At 44.5% G+C, this 15,327-nt stretch overlaps 1 protein-coding gene across 1 annotated transcript in view; it reads right to left on the reverse strand.

Annotated features, from left to right (window-relative positions):
- LOC126517883 (SPRY domain-containing protein 3-like) overlaps positions 1–15,327 on the reverse strand; it is a 30,138-nt gene that overhangs the window by 8,049 nt on the left and 6,762 nt on the right. The window contains exons 6-9 of the mRNA XM_050167698.3: positions 13,378–13,527; positions 11,979–12,036; positions 8,043–8,105; positions 2,166–2,335 (exon numbers count right to left, since the gene is read on the reverse strand). Of these exons, the coding sequence (XP_050023655.1) occupies positions 2,166–2,335; positions 8,043–8,105; positions 11,979–12,036; positions 13,378–13,527 (441 nt within the window). The remainder of the gene's footprint in view (positions 1–2,165; positions 2,336–8,042; positions 8,106–11,978; positions 12,037–13,377; positions 13,528–15,327) is intronic.

A 15,327-nucleotide genomic window follows, 5' to 3' on the forward strand; every position in this document is an offset into this window, starting at 1 on the left:
AAATTCCAGGAGAAACCGTCCACGATTCTGCAAGTTACGCAAGAGCATTTGCTCAGCAAACATGCTTTATTCAACTTCCATTACGGCTGATTGAGTGGAGCATGACGGTATGTCTGCTTGGCTTTGTCACTTTTGCAACCAAAGACACTTCGCCTCTCGGGAGACCTAACAACCCTCCACATGCGAGCCAAACAAGCATGTTGATATAGTGATGGCATGAGGGTGGCGACGCTCGTTCACTCTACGGTCGCATGTATTCTGCGCCCCTTCTGAACTGCTGATGTGGCGCAAAGGATAAGTACTCGTTTACCATACTGCAGGCCTGGGTTCACTACCTTGTTGGAGCAAGGTTTTCTTCTTTGTACGCGGTCATTGTACTGAGGCCACATAGACAGTCCAAAGTGGGTTAAAGTAGCCAAAGAAATGCTCTTGCATTAAAAAAAAAGAAATATATATACAGTCGAACCCGACTATATCGAACCCGTTTACATCGAATTATTCTATACATCGAACAATTTCTGGTCACGGTATAGTTACAATGAGTATATATAGCAAAAATTACGCTTACATCGAACAAATATTGCAGTGACTCCCGATATATCGAACGTCAAGCGGCGGAAAAGTGCCCCCAGAAGTTGGCTTTCCCTCGCGGTAGCGGGGAAACCCCGCGGCGCGGCTCCATCCAACCGCTCTCCCTACCGTGACCGCGCTGTCTCGGGCTGTTCGGGCGAGCCGTCGACACTCCCCGTCGCGCGTAGTAAAATCCATTATCCTTCCTCTTTCTCTATCATCTTTCACTTCCCACTCCCTCTCCCCTGACGACGCTTCGCCGTGCTCCCTCACAGGTTGCAGAATCAAGCGTCCTTCCTTTCTTTAGATCACTATCTATCGACACTCCCCAACAAAAAATGATCCTGGCCCGCCTACAGCGCTTGCTCAGACAGCCAATCAGAGGCTCTTGTGCGCTCTTCTTGCAAGATGGCGGAAGTGCGAGTTGTCTGGCTGCTTCTCTGGTTTATCATGTTTGCGCCATGTGGGCCTTCTCCCGCAGTGTTGCCGTGATGAAGCGGCAGAATTCGCCTTTCGTCGTGAAGATCGAAATCATAATTCCCGTCGAACGCGATATCCCCGCAGCGTGCAAGATTTTGAGGAGTACTCTCAGCACGATTAGGGCTAAAGTGGCCAGACTCGCAACCCGGCGCCCGACGCGTACGCACGGCCGTGTACGAGGCGTTCTTTGTACGTGCCGGTTTCCGCGTGCTCGGTGATGACTGTAAGTTCTGATGAATGCGACGAAGCCGTTGCCGGTGTTGCCGAAGTTTGGAGAGAGCTGTCAAAATTTCCGGGACATTCGAATCAACGGTGGAAGAGTTTGTGAGTGCAGATGATGGTGTCGCGACGACGGTAGATCCCGAAACGAAGACTACATCGCCGACATCGTACAAATGAAAGTAGGCACGTTGAGGAAAGCAACTACGGTCCTTTGCCCACATCCTCCGAAGTGATTGGTGCACTCGCATTAGTCCGGTGCTTCTGCGCGAATGCGGAAGGTTGCGGCCTCAGCTGCTCGGACTCCTTAGACAACGTGGGGAAGTGCGTGCGTCGCAGGCAGCGAAATTGCCCAAGCAGAAGAAAATGCAGGACTAATTTATGCGAAACTAAGCTAGTTTCGTCAATAAAGTGATTTTATAAATGGGATGTGCTTTTATGACATCCAATTATTTAGCAGGCTTATATCGAATTATGCTCTATATCGAACTGATAGGCGTTTTTTTGCGAGTTCGATATAGCCGGGTTTTGACTGTATATATATATAAATGACCAATAAAAATCTCATGGATAGCTTATTAACTGTTGCGGCAATGGAATGTGCCTCGAATACTAGATGCCTACGATGGTACTGGCTATTGTGGATCAGGTACCCATTACTCAGAAATCTGAATAAAAATACTACTAGGTTTGCGGTCCTCCTTGGTAAAAAAAAAACACGGTTTTTACGGAATTACATTCGTAGTACTGCTAGAACAAACAAGCACCATGTATTGAAGAAACTAAAATCTGTTACCAACATTCAAAAATAGAAACCCCAGGAATTAGAGTCCTCTTACTAGGTAATTGCAATGCAAAACACTCGTTTCACCTTTGCAACTGTGCGAAGCCCTCACCTGCACCAGGGTTCCTTCAAGCGGAAGTGCGTCGTACTTCATGAAGTCATACTCGTCGTTGTCGTCTCCTTCTGCCCGGGACTGGTCGTCGTTGTCCACAGCATCACCGTTGGGCTCATCGGGCTCCACATACTCGCGGGGAAACAGGATGCCACAACCCATTATGTCCCCTGCAGAGATGTGCGAAACAAGTGTTATGATGACCTCATGGGAAGATGGGATATGTGTAATGGATTGCAGAGAGTGGGTATCCTTGGCAATGGCACCAGACTTTTCGTACCGACCCCGATCGTTAGTCCACCCCTCTGTTGCACTGACCTTCGGTGCACCTACAGCATCCCCCGAGGACTGGACCAGCAGGTTGAGGGCATCACCTATCGACTAAGACTTTGCGTCACCGACACCAGAAATTTCGGTTTAAGATCGGCCAACTATGTTCATTACTGTGAAATGAGTCCCAGCTGCATGATGATAATTAGGTGCATTTGATTCGCCTCCACTTTGTGAACTAGTTCAGGAGTATTGCACTTCACCGTTCGTTTCAGCAGTGCAAGCGTGGCACTCCTGCACGGTGCCATTCGTTTAAAAAAAGTGCAGGAAACATTTAGGCCCAGTTCCTGAACTTTCTGCACCGCTGTGATTGTCAGTGCCGATGTCGCGCAGTGACGAAGCAGAAGCAGCAGACAATTTCTCCGATGTTTAAAAAAAAAGGGTTCGTACTGCTCACAGAAATTGCACATGTCCACCTGGCCCTCGAGCATGTTTAGAGACAGGCGGAATAGGTGCTTGAAATCGAATTCAAAGTGCGTATAGGAATTTTTACATAGTTCTCACCAGCTTACATGTCAGCATTACAACTATACACCGTTATAGTGCTAATTTCTGCTGTTGCAGTGCTGGCAAAAGGCCAATGTCAGTTTTCCTCACAGCATGAAAACCGCAAATCTGATGAAAATTTACACTCCCGATAAAATCACGGCACGCACTGGACGACCTGCACTGGTGCTGCATGAACTCGGAACTGCACAGTGCTATTGTGCAAGAAGTGCAGGCGGATCAGATTTCTTGAGCGTGTGTTACGTCACTGTCGGAATTATACAGTTAAAACCACTTATAATGATCCCAGATATAACAATCTATCGGTTACAACGACCACACTTCGGTGCATTTGCGATTTCCTGACCCTGTCTATTGAAACTGCTTCCAGATATAATGAATGTTTTTAAATTGCCGTACTGTTACAACGAACGCTTCGAACGCAGTCATGGTTTTTATAAAAAGAAGACGCACACGAAGTACAAAAGTGCGTGGTGCATAGAACTGGGTGCATGGCGTGCGTGCCCCACTCTAGTCCACCTACAAAATGATATGGCCCTCGAGATGAGCGACCGAAGCGCGGCGGATTTCGGAAGCCACGAATGAAGTCACTCGGTTTCAAGGCTTGCTTCCAGGAGGAGGCGTACAGCAAAAACAACATGGCGCACGGCTCATGCACTGGCGGATGTGCCAGTGTGACACTGGATGCCACGACAGTGGCAGTCTCGCTTTTGCGCAATTGACCGTGCGGCAACATGTGCATTACGCCTGCTTAACACTTTGGAACAACCATGTACGTCCAAAACATCACCGCAGCATCGCCGTGGGATCAATGGCTGTTCAAATGTTCCTATTGTATACTGTCGACGTCCACGCGGTCCGAGTCGGTGAGAATGCTGCGCCGCGCTGCCACCACGCAATGTTGCAAAGCACTGGCGTTACTACGCCGTTATCGGGAGACCACGATTCAGGGGCACTTCGTTTACGCGTTGCGGATTGCTTGTAACGCTTGCAGTGACTTTCTACCTTTCGAACATTGCTTGTTTTCTTCTTCTTCTTCTTCGCCGAAGCAACACAGATAACGGAATTTTATGGCTCTTGTGTTGCTGACGCACAGTCGTAATGCCGAGACCACAATGTCCGAGACCACAATGTCCGAGACTGCAGAATGGCAGGATGCCGCACTGGTTTCTGAAGTTTACGCTTCCCTCCAACTAGAACGCTTGGCTCTTGTGTGCACAATAGTCATGTCCTGCTGGTATTAAAATATATCAGGAGCTCTCGAATAAAATATGGCGGCTGCACTTGCAGATTCGAAATGACAGGTAATTGGAATTGGGCACTATTCTGAAAGAGCTATATGACACCACATTCCATTCTTCAGGTAGACGTTCCTAATGGGAATTTGCAGCTAGGTGTGGGAACACACCGGAAACATAAGTAATGCTGGAAATCAGGTTTTCAGACCAAAGTGCTGTCGAACTGTGACGCCAACTTCAGTGTGGTTTTAATATTTTAGAACTTTTAAGGGCGAGTCCACATGTAATGAACTACGAATATAATGACCACTTTTCGTGGAACTATTCAGTTCGTTATAAATGTGTTTGACTGCATCACCGCACGGTTAGCAGTAAGGACTTCACTCTGCGAATATTAGAAAATTTTGAATATTATCAGATATTGTATTTTGAGTATTCATATTCGATTTGAAAGCTAGGTATTCAAAAATTTTTGAATATTCGCTTGGATATGAATACTCAGAATAAATAGAATTATTGCTGGCTGTGCGGGAGCAAACATGGTTCTAAGCATTCATTTCCATATAATCTAAGAAAGTGTGTCTGATATTGTGCTGAATTTTACGATAATTTCATGCTGCAGGCAAAATTTCGCCTGTAAACACGCTTAGCCGCTGGTCGTCTAATACCCCTGTCAAGCGGGCAAGTGAAGTGCACTTGCGGAGAGTGCACTCGGTTTTAAGTGCACTTTCCCAAATCTAAACGTCGGAAGCGAAGTGTACTCGCAGAAGAGTGCACTCCAGTCAGAGTGCGTTCACAGAATGCACTTTGCTGGTCGAGTGCATAGCCTCGCTGCCAGCAGTTTAAACAATACAATATGTAATGCACAGAAAAAGGACACAGAAGTTCATTCTAGCTGTTGAACAGCATTTAACAAGAGAATCAGAACAGAACTCGCTGATATTCTGTTCTAACAGGATCAACTGCTGCCTCATCGCACGCCACCATCTTGTTCTGGATTGGCTAGGCATTCGTCTTAGCCGGCCTTGACTTGTAATGCTTATAATAAAAATATTTTTGTTTTTTTTTTGTTGAGTAAATACAGTTTAAGATTGCTTTTTATTTAAAATACAACTAAAGCAATCGCTTTTTAGAAGGTTCTTTCATTTTTTTTAATCTACATGTTCAAAAAACAAAATTTCAGTCTGTCGCCTGCGCTCTGCTTTACCGTTTAGCACCGCGTAGCCTAAAGTGTCACTCAAGGTCCTGAAGTGCACTAAGTAAGTGCGCTCAACTTGCTTGACAGGGATAAAGCTGTGCAGGAAAGGCAGCCCTTCAGGAGCAAGGGGCACGAGTTTGAGAACAGCCCGGGTGCACACGTTTGCAGGTTCCACCCCCAATCCTGAGCTTATTACTTGACAGCAAATGTGATGAGTGACGATTGCTACAGGGTCAAATGCCTCCCGGAAAATTGATGTGGTATAATAAGGCACAGGAGGGCGAGAACAGACAACTAGTGGAAATTACTGAATTTTCCAAAGCCAACATGAGCCAAATACACAACCCTTTAGAATAACGGCTTACTAGTTAATTTTTTTTACCAATGACATTATAATTGCAATATTCAAACATGCTAAAATAAACCCACTTGCTAATAAATACACGCACATACCATTATTTGATATTCGATGGTAAGTATTTGTATTTGATCAGTATTAGAAAATTTTGATATTCGTAAGCCCCTTACACATGGACAAATACAGGCTAGAAATGTTTGAAGGCCCAGGGAACGAAGTAGGAACACAACCCAAGCCTTGAAGGCCCTTCTGTTATACAGTAAAACTTCACTCATACGAATTTCATGGGACTGGGAAATGTCTGAATTTATCTAATATCAAATTATAGAGATTATCAAGAGAGCAAAGAACAAAGAATAAATACTTACTACATCAACGAGCTTTTATTTAGTGAGTGAATCAGCAAATCGTTTCTATTTTGCACAAGAGCGGTGTGGAAGCTGCAGTTCTTGTCATGTCGACACTGATTAGCGCTCGCAGCAACGAAAGCCTCATGATTTTTTTTCGCAGTGCAGCTACGTTGCAAGACTCAGCTGCACTTTCATTTGAGATGCACTTTTCACTAGCATGCACGCATCCCAGTTATTATTATTATTATTATTTTTTGCCAGTGAGCTGGTAAGCAACAGATAGTTTGTGTCACACTTGTGAAAAAATCACCTGTGTGACAAGCACAAATATCTGCATACAACACTCAAACTCTTGCACTGATAACCTTCAGCTTCTGGTGCACCATAAAGGACTCGAGTTATAAATTAAGTGCAGCTCACCATGATTCGAGTTCTGGTTCGCTGATGTCATGTGCAATATTTGCTCCCTAACTACTGACACAGCCAAAGCGCAAGATGGCGACCCAAAAAGAGGCGGAGAATGGGCAACCATGAAAGAGAAGGGAGCTTCAACAGGTAAAGTTTGGGAGAGGGTGGGGTTCCCTAAAAGATAATGAAGCTTTGTATGGCGGAGAACTTTGCCTGATGGTGTAGCATGTGGTGCAGTGAAGTTGCATCTCAAAGCAAAATTTGCATATAACCCGCACCCCTACCTTACCGTCAAACATAAAAAAAAACTTTTGGCACGGGTTATATGAAAACACAATACAGTAACTATAGCAGAGGTTTGCAAGCCACATGCTGTATCTATAACACTAGAAAAATAATACAGTAAAACCTCGTTAAACCGTACCCGCTTAAACAGTAGTTTCGTTTTAAAAGTAGTAAAGTCAAATCCCTGATTCAGCGGGCATTGAACATAATGTGTTTTGTATCTGCATAAACCGTACCAGTTTATTGCGTACGTATCGGTTAACACTAAGTGTTTTCACTTTTCGTCGTGCAAACACGGAGGTGCGTCGTCTCCATCGGGCGGCCCGGTAGAACAACAAGCCTCAGAGATCGGAACGCCCTCCAAGCGCCTTGTGCGCTTGCGCGAAAAGCCACATCAACATCAACATCATTTTGGCGCCGTGCCAGAGAGCGTCGTGGCGTCGTGCAACCAAGGAATTGCGTCCTGCCGAACCTCAGATAAAAAAGACGCCGGGTGCTCAGCATAGAAGAAAAATTAGACATTGTGCGTGCTGTTGAATGCTACACGAAGAAGTCGGCGCTGGCATGCGACAGGGATCTACTGTCGACTACAGTGTGTGGCATTTGGAATGCGAAGAAGTTGCTCGGCAGCGCTGCTGCGACCGCGAAGAGATGTCGGCTGCGAGGTTCGACTAGTGACAGTGATGAGGACGACAGGGAAAGCGACAGCACGGGCGATTCAGGCCCGACTGTGGCAGAAGCTGTGCGATACGTGAATGAATGCTATTGTGAATGCTATCGTCGCGATGAGAACAGCACCCCGCAATGAAAAAGGCACCCCACGACTTCAGCAGCGCTACCACGGAGAATACGTAACGCCAACGACGAATCTGCCATGCAAGTGTTTGCCGAGAAGAGGGGGCTGGCTGAAAAGCTGGCCCGCAGCTTCAGTAAGTTTGAGGCCGCTGTCGTCGCTGCTAGGCTGCCGCGGCATCAGACGAAAATAACACTTTTATCGTGCGAGGTGAATAAATACTGCATGTTTTTTTCCCCTTTCATCGCACTATCTCAGAGTTCCGTTTTTGACAGGTAAATGGGTGACCTCATGCTATTTTGGTTTAGCAGTACTACTGTTTAGTACATACTTTTTCTGAGCTCCGGCCAACTACGGTTTAACGAGGTTTCACTGTATACGTTTTCGTTTCAAGAAAGTCATTTTATTACCTTTCTGGCATTTGGGTCCAAACCTCGATCCCACACCACTTCCTACGAAAAGCTTGCCATCATCTGAAAACGAGAGGAAAACGTATCATTTAGAAGAGGTGACGATGATCAACTTGAAGATGTGCAAAAAGTTATCCAAACCGTAATTACGATGAAGTGTAAGAGATTAATAAGTATAAGACAAAGGTAATGCCCAGCTAGAGAATGAGAATTTATGATTGGCAGAAAGCCATAGATTATATTTGTCAAGGCCAGCTACTCACCCCCACCCCTCTTGTATGGGAACTGCCTCTTCTCCTCCCTCCCCTCTACTGCTCTATCTATGTCTCCTCTGGACTCACATGTTGGTAGAAAGGGAAGCGCTGCAGTTTCTGCAATGCTGTTGAAGGTATATTACATGGATAATTACAGTTGTCAAGTGGCTAACGTAGCGACGCCCAGGGAGCTCCAGAGGGCATTGCGCACATTCGACGCATGGGGTTCAAACGAGTTTCTCACGTTGCCTTTCCTCTCTGACTCGCTCCTGTCGTGTACACATGCTCTAACCCACCCCCCAACGCCGTTTACCAGACAGCAGCAGCCACAGCAGCAGTGGGAAAGTCGAAGGAAGAGGGAAAGAAAGCTTCGCGTTAAGAAATACCGCTGGGCAGGCCATGTAATGCATAGGGTGGATAACCAGTAGTTTATTAAAGTTACAGATGGTTGCCAACAGAAGCGAAGCACAGTCAAGGACGCCAGAGAACTAGGTGGAGTGATGAAATGAGGAAATTTGTAGGCTCAAGATGGGGGCAGCTGGCATAAGACAGCAGTAATTGAAGACTGCTTTTATCTTGTCAACCCCAGTTTTTGTACATGCCCTGTGCAATAAGCTGAAATAAAGCATTCATTCATTCATAATTGGAGAACACTGTGAAAGGCCTTCATTTAGCAATGGACATAAACCGGATGATGATGGTGTTACCAAAATTATCTGCACTTCCGACGTCTGGAACCTTCTGTCGGCCACACTGTCTTACATGTGTTTCGTATGGCATCCCTCCCTATCTTGTTGCGACTGTGCAGATTTGAACATGCTACGTCCGTTCAGCTGCAGTTGCAATGAGTAAAAAAGATGGCTGCCTCAGTTGTGATTTGCACAGAAGACGAACAGCGCTTAGTGATGCTTTTTTGGTAGGAGATACGTATCCGATATTGGCTTCTACCAAGGAGTTCGTGCACAGTGCAGTAGAAGCGTTTCATTACGAACAAATATATCTGACTTTACACAACATTTCAAGGAAAGAAGTGCTACTGTCAGCAGCTAAGAGATGACACTACTGACTGTGCAGATGAACCAATCAAATTCTGCTTGCTGGCAGACAAAGTGCACTGAAAATAGTAGACACTAACGTCAGAAATAAAATGACTTTTCTAAGGGTTGGGCAGATTTGACAGAGAGAATGCGAATAACTGATTAATCACTCACACATGATGATTCTTGGTAAGCAAAAAAAAATAATAGAAGAAATACACTAGTTTGTTTTAAACTGCACAAAAGCATTAGTAGATACAAATTAGTAGATACACCACAAAAGAAAGTCGACCATCATTCTCTGCTGATCTGGTTGTCCTTCTGGGTGGATGCCATTATGTGGCTGCAAACTACCAATGCCTTCACCTTGTTACTCTACCTTCCTTGGGTGCAATCTGCCCATATGTTGTGCCTGAGAAAGGCGCGCAGGATGGAGGATGGACCAGACAACAGCATGCAGGCATGCGGAAAATCAGGCAGTTAGAATCATGATTCAATGGCGATGCACAAAAGGGAACTGACAGCTTTGTAAGTGAACCTCTTCTGCACATCAAAAGTCAACAGCAGCATCTGTACAATCGCGGACGGGCAAGAGCTGGGCTTACAAATGAAATGGAAGCAGGACTTGAAGACTGGCTTAACAGCTACTCAGTGGCGAAGACAACGCTGACCAAGCTTCTGTGTCAAGCTTGACGTTGTCGCAAATCTTAGCCAACTGATTGATTGATTGATTGATTAGGCTACCTTGATAAATTGATTGATTGCTTGAATTTAACGTTTCGAAGCAACATTAGGGCAATTATATGCTGTAATGCAGTGTTACGGTAAAATTCAGAGCAGAGCATCAATTCTGTGGCATGGCCGCGCTTAGAAATTGGGAGAAAATACCGTATTTCTTTTATGTGCAACTTGCCACCACATATAGCTCGCACCCCAAATTACGACAGCCAAGAAAAAAAAAAGTGCGTATGGCTTATGGAAATAACTGCATACAGAACTCTCATATCTCTGCAAAAACAGTCTTCATTCACGGATGGATGACTCGTCCACGTTGTATCTTCAGCCAGCGACTCTGTACCCCCCAATCTTCGGCTATGCTGATAAAGCAGGATTCACACGACGAACGAGATCGCAGATGAGTCAGTCAGATGATGTGACATGAATCAGATCACTTTGTAGCCAGTATTCACACAACACAGGATGACGGCGCAGACGACGGAGCAAACGCGACTGCGCCGAAAATATCAACAATGATTTGGTTGTACCACAGAGTGCTTCACTTGGAGCAAGGGAGCGCTGCGGGAACTGTTGACGTAACATTACGTGGTATGCAATCCACACGATGAAATCATAATCAATACGCAGGGGTGCGAAGAGGGTGGGGTTTCCTAAAAAATATGGAAACTTTGAATGGCGAGGAACCTCGTGAGGTATGGCTTCACGGCAGCGTGCACCGCACTACCGTGAAGCCACATCTTTAAGGCAAAATTTGCATATAACCCGTACCTCCGACTTTACTACTGAATTTTAAAAATTTTTAGTAAAGGTTATGTGTGCAAAAATAGGGTAGATTTTTTTTTTAATGGTATTCAGGTAGCTGTGGGCAGACTGGTTATATCCCTGGTGCTACTAAGAGTCTAAAGATGTAAATATTATTGCAAATAGTATGAATCGAAAATAGTGGCCCCGGTCAGCTGCATCTGGACACAAGTCTGCTAATACCCGAACTGAATATGCCCCAGGAGCCTAGAAAAGCTTTGTGTGGACGTGTGGGTGTACTTGTACATATTTCCGACTGTTCTTCATTCGATGACACTTGTTTGTTCTCTTTATTTTCTCAAAATACTAATTTTGCACACTCAGCAAGCATTTTACTATCAGTACCCATCACAGAAACAGCGATAATTCTTTTTGCAGCATGAAGCTAATTGTTTGGAGCACAGAATATAAAGAACAGATCTAGAGAAAAAATTTTGCTTTAAGAGTTTTTAAAGTTTGCCTTTTGTGTGACCACAGCATGGCCATGTTTCCTACCTACTTGTTTGGTCTTTGGACTGCAGTATATATCTTAAATAAGTAAATAAATAAATAAATAAATAAAACATTGAAATTGAGTGTGCTATAAAATAAGAAATAATGACCCAATAATAAAAGTGTGTGATATGGTCTCATACTTTCTAGTATTTATCCATGTGCCACTTGTATATTCTTGTGTAATGGTTATTTTTCCACTATTCTAAATACAAAAGGAAATTTAAAAAAATTATCTAATGAAAAAGTAAACGTACAGAACAAATAATTGCATTTTTAGAATGGGAGGAAGAAACTAAATTAGGATACAAGCTTTCATCAAATTTGGTCCAAAAGGGAAAAAGATATTTTACAAACCCATGTCTCCCCTTAAATTGCACCTTATTTGAACTACACAAGTGTTTATGTGTTCTGTGCTCCCAAGCATTTTTTTGCATTTTGTGTTAAATTCATTCCCATGACTTACAGTCGTACCCGCGACCCTCTACTTAGCAGTAGAATGCCATAGCAACCGAGTCATCGGGGCAGGTTCAATTAACGCAGGCCAGCAGCACAGGGCAGAAGCAGACTACAGAAAAGTGTGCTGCGTCCTTCCAAAGGCAAACACAGCTCACCTGCATGGTAGGCGATGGACCCTTCATTCCAGCCAGGATGCCTGTGCCTGGGATAGTCCTGCACAAGTACGCAGTCAACCAAGCCTCACATCAGCAAGCATTTCAAATTTAGCAGGCCATTCGAAACTTCCTGCTGTACATGTTTTATTCCAAGAAGAAGAAACTCGTAAAAAGGAGTTCCAAAGAAACATGCGATTTCAGACTTAACTAGCACGATTTCAACTCATTGCACTGTAAGAGACACGCAGCTCAAGTTGTGCCTTGCTCATCTCTCAACAAACAGCATCAGGATTTGGCACACAAACTTGACTGCAACACAAGGAGAGATTGTGTATACAAATGTCTACCTTTTAAAGTGAACGGGTTATCAAACTTTCTGGCCTTGGGGAACCCTACCAGTCTTTCCAGAGTGCTGCGAAACTGCTTCCCTTTTCTTCTTTCCGACGACGTGCGTATACATACACTCGCTATAAGTGTCGCCATGAATCAACTAATTGGCTAAATCAACACACAGCACATTTGTAGGAATGAGAACAAAAAGATGCATGAATTAATGATTCATTTAGAAAAGGCCATAAGCGTGTGGCTCCACACCACTTCTTCAGGCAACCTATTATGCATTTGAGGCTGCATTTTGTTGTACTTGAAGTTCGAAAACACGCTGTGGGATTTAGGTTTGTTTGCTTCAAAAGCAAAAATAACTGTACTTGCCTTCGTAGACGTCTTGCTGGCTATCATGTCGTAAATTTTCCCCAGAAATTGGGCATCAGCTAAACATGGTAGCGACATGAGAGCAGAGGGGGATCCAAGGTAGCATCCGGCAGAGGAAGAGATAAGGGCTCATCAAAGTGCACAGGAAATGAGGGGGGGGCCAGGGCCTCTCCTCTGCAACCTCCAGCTCACGAGCAAGACAATAACTAAAGCAGGAGCACTGCTACCACGTCTGCGTGTGGCATCTGATGTTTACGGTTCGGCCATTACTGTTAGTGAGGAACTGATAGCCATGAGAAATCTTGCTAAGGTGATCGACCAAGAATATCACTCCATGCAACTGCGATCGACGCAATGCCGCTATCGCTGACTGATCCATGGGGTGAACCTTGCGCTGTCAGCAATGCAGTTCTGGATAGTTCTGAACCAAAGTAGGCACATGAAAGTTTGACAGGAAACTTTCATTTTGCAGCACATTCCCTCCATCTTTGCTGTCTCATTTTGCAATAGCAATATTCAAGCAAAAGCAAATTTTTCGATTTCCTCGCTGCTTTAATTATTGCAGGGTTCAACTGTTCTACAACTTTTTAGGTGGTCCCCACAAGTCCAAATAATTAGTCAGCGACTTTAGTTCAAGTGTGAAATCTGAGCAAGTTATAATACATAAAAAAGAAAGGTTTACCAGTACCCTGTGGGCAAGGCCAATAGCGATGCAGCACTTTTCGCCAGGGTCGAGAATTTCTAGCTCAAAGTAGTGGTTCGTGGTGCTGAGTGGACAGCGTGTCTGTGCCAGGCCGACGTCCACCATGCTGGTACCACGGCCTGAATACTCCAATACCTGCAGAGCAATTTTAGCAGAATTGCAGTACACATGTATGCAAATACTTCTAACTGTATAGGGATAACAAAGAGCTCACGAATTCAGACTACAGTGGTAAATTACTCTCTTGAAAAGCTCTCTCGATTTCGATGGCGCAAAAATTAGCTCATAAGAGACGAAAATTAACATCTAAGCGACCATATTGAATTTCTTCCCCAAATTGTGGTGCCAATAATATTTGGTTACGCAACGCCACAGATTTGTGTCTGTTTTGTTCATTGGGCTTTTCCTTTCTCAAATGAAGAAGCCAATAAAGTTGGTAGGTTAGGCTATTGTTCACTTTCAAATCCAATTCATTTTTATTAATCAGCAATTCGAATCAGGCAAACAATGCCACATTCCAAGAGGTTACAACTGTGACCACATGTGTTTATAAGTACAGTCATTGACTAATTAATTCAACATGACAGATACCACCTAAAAGGCCGAAATATTCAATTTGCCAGAAAATAGGTGACTTTATTCCACAAGTAGCCAAAAAAGACTCTGAACACATTGCTGTTGCCTGCACATACGCTTGCCTGCAACCTGGTCATCCATGTTCCGACCGCTGTCATGAAAGTATGATTGGCAGTTGGACAGAATGCCTACTCTTATCAACTGAGATGTTGGTTGACCGCATTTTGATAGGCGAATGATTGCGGGTTTCTCCAGTGCTTCCTACACTTTATCACAGCCCTCACTGGCACAGATCGCGAGTCAAGTGGGCACCACTCGAAAGAGAGAGACAGAGGAAAGGGGGAAAGCAGGGAGGTTAACCAGACAGGAAGATCCGGTTTGCTACCCTACGCTGGGAAGAGAGGGGAGAGGGAGGTAAAGTGACAGCAAAGTAGAGATAAAGAAAGAAAACTACATCAAGTGGCAGCATGGAAACGCTGTCTCAATAATTGAGCAAGTATGAATTGGCAAAGAGGTTAGTCAAGGTTAGTCAAGGCACAGGCCACCATCTATTCAATTCATGACTACTGCGAGCGATTCAAGAAATGTGGAAAACCAAATAAGATGAATCACGGGGAGACATGTCAGCCTTTGAACAGCAATAAAGAGCGACCAGAAAGTAATGGCGACAATCATTAAAGGGACACTAAAGGCAAATATTAAGTCAAGCTAAAGCGATAGATCAGGGCTCGAGAATCTCTAAAGCGTCAATGTTATTGCCAACACAGCCTTAATAATTGAGAGATTGAGGTAAATGTAGGACATGATTAGAGACTCCCCCGGGGCATTCGAATATACTTTCCCTATGATGAAAGCACTCCTGAGTTAAATTGTTGCTAGTACTCAACCACTCGTTGCAAAAAACATCCTTGCATTGTATTAGATGCAGTAAAATTCTACTTGTCTGGTTCCATTTCATTTTTAGAAAAGATAACTCATTGAAATTACCCTTGCCAACGACGCAGGTGATCGAAAGGTTTCGTTTTCGCTCGACTCTGCGACGCTCACGCTTTCACGTTTCAGTAGATTCATTATCACGTAATGCTGCGCTGGTTTTGCTGGCTCGGGTAACTTGCACAAACTGGAAGTAGCAGAGAATTGAACTTCCATGTGATGTCGCGGGATGCCCGAACGGTCTACGCCACTTGACAAAAAAGCAGCTGCAGTGGCGAATCCACCACTCTGTCTTGACTCGGTACCGCCATCTGGCGGGCGCCGTTTTACTCACCAACGACAGCAAAGGGTGGTGATAAAGTATGCAACAACACCACTCCCCCGGTTTGGTGGCAGGAGATTTGAATTTACAAAAAGGTATTCGGA

The sequence above is a fragment of the Dermacentor andersoni genome, chromosome 11 (genome assembly GCF_023375885.2).
Source record: "Dermacentor andersoni chromosome 11, qqDerAnde1_hic_scaffold, whole genome shotgun sequence".
Lineage (NCBI taxonomy): Eukaryota > Metazoa > Arthropoda > Arachnida > Ixodida > Ixodidae > Dermacentor > Dermacentor andersoni.